Source organism: Arachis stenosperma, chromosome 10 (assembly GCF_014773155.1).
Source record: "Arachis stenosperma cultivar V10309 chromosome 10, arast.V10309.gnm1.PFL2, whole genome shotgun sequence".
Classification (NCBI taxonomy): domain Eukaryota; kingdom Viridiplantae; phylum Streptophyta; class Magnoliopsida; order Fabales; family Fabaceae; genus Arachis; species Arachis stenosperma.
In genome coordinates this window covers 123,332,493-123,339,763 of record NC_080386.1, presented here as the reverse complement: position 1 = coordinate 123,339,763, position 7,271 = coordinate 123,332,493, and the positions used below count along the sequence as shown (strand labels likewise).

General features: G+C 28.6%; 1 protein-coding gene across 1 annotated transcript; it reads left to right on the top strand.

Annotated features, from left to right (window-relative positions):
- The first annotated feature begins 5,266 nt into the window (after positions 1-5,266).
- Positions 5,267-6,653, top strand: LOC130955491 (probable galacturonosyltransferase-like 10). The gene has a single exon (XM_057882354.1). The coding sequence runs from the start codon at positions 5,349-5,351 to the stop codon at positions 6,504-6,506; it is 1,158 nt and encodes a 385-aa protein (XP_057738337.1). The 5' UTR covers positions 5,267-5,348; the 3' UTR covers positions 6,507-6,653.
- The last annotated feature ends 618 nt before the right edge of the window (positions 6,654-7,271 follow it).

Genomic DNA, 7,271 nt, shown 5'->3' with positions numbered 1-7,271 from the left:
ATCTATATCAGTATATTAATAGGCATTAATATGTTTATTGATTCATCTTTTTATTTATTAAATGTGTGTAAAAATAATAAAAATTGTGATGACAAATGATTTAAAGTTTAATTTAACTAAGATGTCTTGAATTTAAGTCTTGGAAATAACAATTTTTATAAATTGTATATAATAAAAAGTATCTTACGAAAAAATTAAACACCAATCTTTTTAAGGAAAAAGTTTAGTAACCAAAATTTTTCGGCCATAATTAGTCAAAATTTTTTATATTTTACTTCATTTATATTACTTAATAACAGTTTTATTTTTTACTCCACTCTCTTATCATTCTACTTATCACCGTTCTTATCAAATCTACTTATTAATGATATTAATTATAAAATTATATCCCTTTTTATTAAGCACTATTGTAATCAATACTTAATATTCCTTTTTATAATTTGATTTTTATATATAAAAATACAATAAAAATTAATAATAATTATATTTAAGAACGATAATTATAATATCAATTACATTAAATAATTGCAATCGACTTTAATTTTTATTTTCTTTAATTCATTTATTACCATTTCAGGAATTAGAAAACGTGAAAGCCTTGTTTAATACTTTTATCATTGTTACAAGGATCATGAATTGTAGGTCGTATAGGTTAGAAGTTAACAAACATGATTCTAGTTCAATTACAAGCATAATTGGGATAGGCCAAGAAAATTTACAAAAAAATATTTTTATTATTGCAAATAGTATGATATTTGAAATCGACCTTAACACAGTACTTATGTCAGAAGGAACTGAAGAATAATTTGAACAACACACGACTCACTCAATGAAATTGTTATCAGTCAACCAATTTTCGAAAATATAACCACATTAGCTTTGATGAGGTATGGTAATAAATTGATATAATTTTTTTTTGTTTTTATGTGCATTTATAATTATACTGTACTAATTAAGTTCATACACATAACATTCATAAGTTCATATATATAACATCTATAATTATATACAACTAACATCTAAAAATTAAATTTATATTTATTAGATATTACATCCATACACATATAATTTTTTATTTATTGCATAAGTAACTATCAAGTTACTACAAATGTTTAAATTTTATCATAATTGAATTTAAAAAATGTCAAATTCTTAAATTAATTTATTTATTTTGATAAATTTACTCATAACATCCATAAATTTATACACATAACATCCATAATTTTGTGCATATAATATTCATAATTTCATACTTATGATATCTATAATTAATAAATTTTTATAATTAATATTACTAAATTTTAAACTATGCGTCTTATTGTATTCTTCAAACTATCTCATGTGCACTAATAAATCATAATTTTAATTATTAATATTTTTTATTTAATATTCATATGTATGCTTATTTATTGATTTTAATATAACAAGTTAATAATTATTTCTAAAAATTTATCTTTTAATTTTTGTTTATATTTTATTTTTATTTTTTATTTTCTAATAGTCTATATGTAAAATATGAGTTGTACAGTAAAAGTTGTTAAAATTTTCAATTTAAGCTCCATAATTTTTGCAGAGAAATTGTATTTTAATGAGTAATAATGTGATTGAGGGATGTTAGGGATTTGATTTGAAAGAAACTGAAACTAATTTTAGAAAGAACATTAATGACTCTAACCACGCAGAATAAATGTGAATGATAAGGAGAGTGGGTGATAAGGAGGTGTATATCACTTGCTTATCAAGAGAATGAGAATTTGTTCGTAACATTTTTATATTGTAATTACTCTTTGGCTATCTAGCACTACCCTCCTTTTAATATTTTTGTTATATATAATATAGAGATATATACTATGATGCACGGACACTGACACGAACACAGAACACGATACGAGACACGTCGACACGTGAATTTTAAAATTTTATAAGACTCGGAGACACGCATACATATAAAATATAATGTATTTTTTAGATAAACCGTAATTATATTTTAATATTTTATTAATATTAAAATATAAATTAATTTTTTAATTATTTTTAATGTTTTATTTTAATTATATCAAGTATTTAACATATTTTTTATTTTAATAAATAATAATATATACTATATCTAAATTTATTTCAAGAATATATGTTAATAATAAGACTGGACATGCTGACACGTGGTGATATTTAGGTGTGTTCAAGCGTGTCCAATGAAAAATTTTTTATTTTTTATTAAGACACGGTTTGGATATAGCAGACACGCTTGTCAGACGAGTGTCGATGAGTGTCGTGTCCGAAATATGTCTGACGCATAGACACAACAATTCAGCGAAGTTTCCGTGGTTCATAGGATATATATAATAACTAGGAAGTTTTATTTATATTCTTGATTATTTTCTTAATACTTAAATGAATAAAATTTTAAATGTATATTACTTTTTTAAAAGCATCAACAATATAAATAATTCAAAATTTTTTATCTAAAAATATAGAAGATAATTAAAAATATGAATTAAAACTCCACAATCATTTTTAACGTATATTAAAGTTGAGTTAAGTTTCAAAATAGTCTCTAAACTTGCACTCGAGCCTCAAAGTAATCTCTGAAATTAATAATTACTTAAATTCGTCCTCGAACTTGTACTCCGGGACTCATAATAGTCCCTAAACTTATACTCCGAGACTCATAATAGTCCCTCAAGCATTTTTCGTTAATTAGAATCTTAAAACGACGTTGTTTTAAGAAAAAAAAGAAACGTGGCATAAAACCCCAATCCAAAAAAAGAAAGAACGCGTAGCATACCCAGCCCCACCCCTACCCCTCCCCACTCCCAATTCCCAATCTGTTTGTTCCCTTCCCTATCCCCAACCCCTTTCCCTCTTCCAACCTTTTCCTTTCCCTTCTCCATCCCCAACACGTCTCTTTTCCCTTCTCCAACCCTTTCCCTTTCCCTTTTTCTTCTGCTTCCCCAACGCCCTTCTCCTTCCCCTTCTTTTTCTGCTTCCCCAACCTGAGATTTTTTTCCTTTCCTTTTTTCTTTCTAATCTGATGCCTTCTCTTTTTCTAACCATACTTTCACACTCATAAGAGCTCTCTTCAGCCTTCGTTACCGCTGTCTTTCGTCGGCTTCCTGTTTTACTGCCGCCGCTGCTTGTCAGCTTCCATCTCCGCTCGATCTCCCTCTTCTCTCCTCTGGCACGGTTCTTTCTCTCAGTCATGATAATTTCTTTTTTTTTTAATTTTTTTAATTATTCAATCATTATTCTTTAATGTTCTGGGTGATTGTTGCTATTGATCCTATTTTAATATAACAACAATGGTTAATTTTAATTGTTTTTCATTCTGTAATTATTATTTATTTTTTTATTGTTGCTCTTTTTTGTGTTTGTTGCTGTTTAAGTTGATTGATGTATGATATTTAAGTTGATTGAACTTTTTTTATTAATGCTGATTTTTTTGTGATATTTTGTGGTGTTGGTTTTTATTTTTGTGACTTTTAAAAACCTAGAAGAAAAACATAGTTGAAGAAAAAGAAGAACAACAGAGTTGAAGAAAAAGAAGGGAATTCTTTTTTTTTTTCTAATATAAAACGACGCGTACTTTTTTTTTTTATTTTTTGTTCAAAACGACATCGCTTTTTTTTTTATTTTTTTGTTCAAAACAACATTGTTTTAAGATTTCGATAAACGGAAAATGCTTGAGGGATTATTATGAGTCTCAGAATATAAGTTTGGGGACTATTATGAGTCTCAATGTACAAATTTGAGGATAAATTTAAATAATTATTAACTTCAGAGATTATTTTAAAATTCGAGTGTAAGTTGAAGAACTATTTTAAGACTTAACTCGTTAAAGTTTTTAGAGAATAACATATGTTTTCAATATGTATATATGCATATGCGCACGCAACACCCCAGAATATACAATACAAAGCCCTTTCTAGACATTTGTTGAACTTTGTACATCGTTGACTCTAATGCTTTGACTTGAAGACACTTTTGCGTTGTAGAATTAAATTATTATTGTTCAACTAAGAGGGTATGAGTTATATACCACCTTTACTTCTTCTCTAAGATTGAAATAGCGCTTTCTTTTTTCGGGAACAAATACGTTCCTTTTTTATTATGTAATTTATGTTCAATGCCAATGTATTTTATTGGGAGAAAAAAAATTACACTATTCTCTAATTAAATTGTTTTCTTTACATAACTATTCAGATAGTTAGGTTACAACTCAACAACATTAATTATTAATTAGATAGATTATAATTGAATGATATAGTGTACAAATATTGTTTTTCTGTCAATATATTACTAATATTTGTTCTAAATTAAAAGACGTTGGGCTAAAATAACATTTTTTTAATAAATTCGTTCTATGAACTTTCCTAAAAGTAAATTCTCCTTTCTACCGATAAGAATTTAACCAAATAGTATATATAATATTGAATGAAAGAAAAGGCAATTATAGGAAAAATATACTTGACAATTTTATATAAAGGAAATCGTGTATTATGCCAGAATAAAATTTTATATATTTATATATTACCGCACATTAACTACAAAAATAAAAATTAAGTCAACCGTTAATTCTTAAAACTCTTACAAAACAAATGTTTAAATGAAAGTATTACACTCATTCTCATTACTAGTCTTAGTCATTAAAATAGTTAAAAATTAAATCATATTCATTTGTTCAGTTTGATGTGAAATTTGAGGAAAGAATTGTGATATGAGTACATGACAAAATATAAATTTAACAATATAAAATGAATAAAATAAAAATTAGGTAAGAGAGAAACAGCTATACGAAATTATTACAAATTATTAGGTGAAAATAATAAAACAAATTTAGACGCGTTCTTAACATGGAACCAACCATAGACTCTTATTTTAAATGTGAACATTCCAATAAAGTAATAATAGAAAATATTGATGTGCCCAAAAAATAAAATAAAAATAAAATCAAAGCACGTGCCACGTGGTCACAATGGGTATGTCTGCGTTACAGGTACAATTAACATAACCGAAAGTGCAAAATATGTTTTTGCTCTTTTTTCTTTAAAAATCCAATGTTAAAATTGGACAGAAATGAATAAAATTATTCAACTTTTTTTTTTCCCATCAAAGAATAATTCAAAAGGCACACCTACAAGGAAAAAATTCAAGAGAAAATGAAGGTTCCTTGAACCTACCACTTTCCTAACCAAAGTCTCTGAACAAGTTCGAGTTCTTACTCGGTCACATGACATCATTAACAACCGCGTTTCCGTTTATATAAACTTACCCATCCTTCTCTTTCAGCTTCTTGAATCCAAAATTATTCTTCTTCTTTTGTCAGCTGCATCAATAGAATTAGAAAGCTTATGAAAGAAATGTTTCTATTTAGATCAATTTTCTGTTTGTTCTTCTTCTTCTCAATTTGCTTGCTTCTCTTTTCTTCAGCCAATGGTATTCGATCTTTCAAGATCAGAGATAACAATGGCCATGAAAATAATGAGTTCAAAGATGCTTCCTTTTTGCAATTTAAAGAGGCCCCAGAATACAGAAACCAGCAAAGTTGCACTGTTTTTTATGAAAGAAACAATTTGCAAGAATTGTTATGTGAACCATCACTTGTTCATATTGCAATGACCCTTGACCTTGAATACCTCAGAGGTTCTCTGGCTGCGGTTCATTCTGTTGTCAAACACACTTCTTGTCCTGAGAATCTCTTCTTCCATTTCATCATTTCTTCTGAATCTGATGCTGACTTTGCAAGTATTGTTCAATCTTCTTTTCCTTCACTGAAATTCAAAGTGTATGTGTTCAATGTAAGGTTAGTCAATGCTCTCATATCACCTTCAATAAGGGAAGCACTTGAGAATCCTTTGAACTATGCAAGGAGTTACCTTGCTGATTTGCTTGATCAATGTGTTGAGAGAGTAATCTACTTGGATTCTGATGTCATAGTTGTTGATGACATTCAAAAGCTTTGGAAGGTTTCTCTGAAAGATTCAAGTTCAAAAGTCATTGGTGCTCCTGAATATTGTCATGCAAATTTCACAAGATACTTCTCCTATGAGTTTTGGTCAAGTTCAGAGTTCCTTAAGATCTTTGAAGGGAAGAAGAAAAGGCCTTGTTATTTCAACACTGGGGTTATGGTAATGGACTTGGGTAAATGGAGAACAGGTGAATACACCAAGAGGATTGAGAAATGGATGAAAGTTCAGAAGGAAAGAAGGATCTATGAGTTGGGTTCACTACCTCCATTCTTGCTTGTTTTTGGTGGTGATGTTGAGCCTATTGAACATAGATGGAATCAACATGGTCTTGGAGGGGATAATGTTGCTGACAGTTGCAGGAGTTTGCATCCTGGTCCAGTTAGTTTGATGCATTGGAGTGGTAAAGGGAAGCCATGGAAAAGGCTTGATGCCAAGAAGCCATGCCTTGTTGATTATTTGTGGAAACCTTATGATCTTTACTTACAGCATGATCATCACCATCACCACCATAGAATTGCCAAGAGATTAGCAGATTCGTGAATTTTTTTCAGAGGGAATTTAGAAGATTTGTATTGGTTAGTTTGTAGAGTGACCAAGATTCTTTGTTTTGTATAGATAGAAAACGATAGAAAGATTTTTACAGTTAATACATTTTGTTTACTGCTTTAATAAAAACATTTCATATGATATGGTAGCATGTTTGTTGTTTGGATTTCAATTCTCAAAATTGATTCTTAATTTTGAGAGGGAGTGCAAATCTTTTTTTACTTCAAAAAATAAATTTACAAGACTAGAACCAAGTTGAATATAATTGTTGTTCACACCCCTTTTCTTCCATCATCTTCATTAGGCAAAATTTGACCCAAAAGTTGCTTGAAGCTACAAGAAAAGTCCATTAACAAGGTAAGGATGGGAAGCCATAATTAGAATGGAGATTAATGATGATCATACAATATAACTAACCATAGCATGTGAAACCCAAAATATTCAAACAAACCCCATAATCTTGCCCAACAACATGTTTGGCTCTACAAAAATAAAAAGGCAAAGCAGTTATTAGCTAACAAGACCAGATTAGCTGATTTGATTGCTTCATCTGAAAATTGCCAAAGATTCTCTTAATAGATAAAGTTGGCATAAATCCATAAAGACATGTGGTTAGGGTGAGTTATGATCAGCATTAAAAAAAATAATCTGAATGGAACTGAATGCCAGAATTAGTGAAAAAGAAGAGTAAATTGACAAGTGTTTAAAAATTTCCCTAATAAGCATGAATTGTTCTGGAAACATGAAGTTACAACTTTT

Coding starts and splice junctions, on each gene's coding strand:
- LOC130955491 (XM_057882354.1), top strand. CDS start 5,349: ATGAAAGAAATGTTTCTATTTAGATCAATTTTCTGTTTGTTCTTCTTC.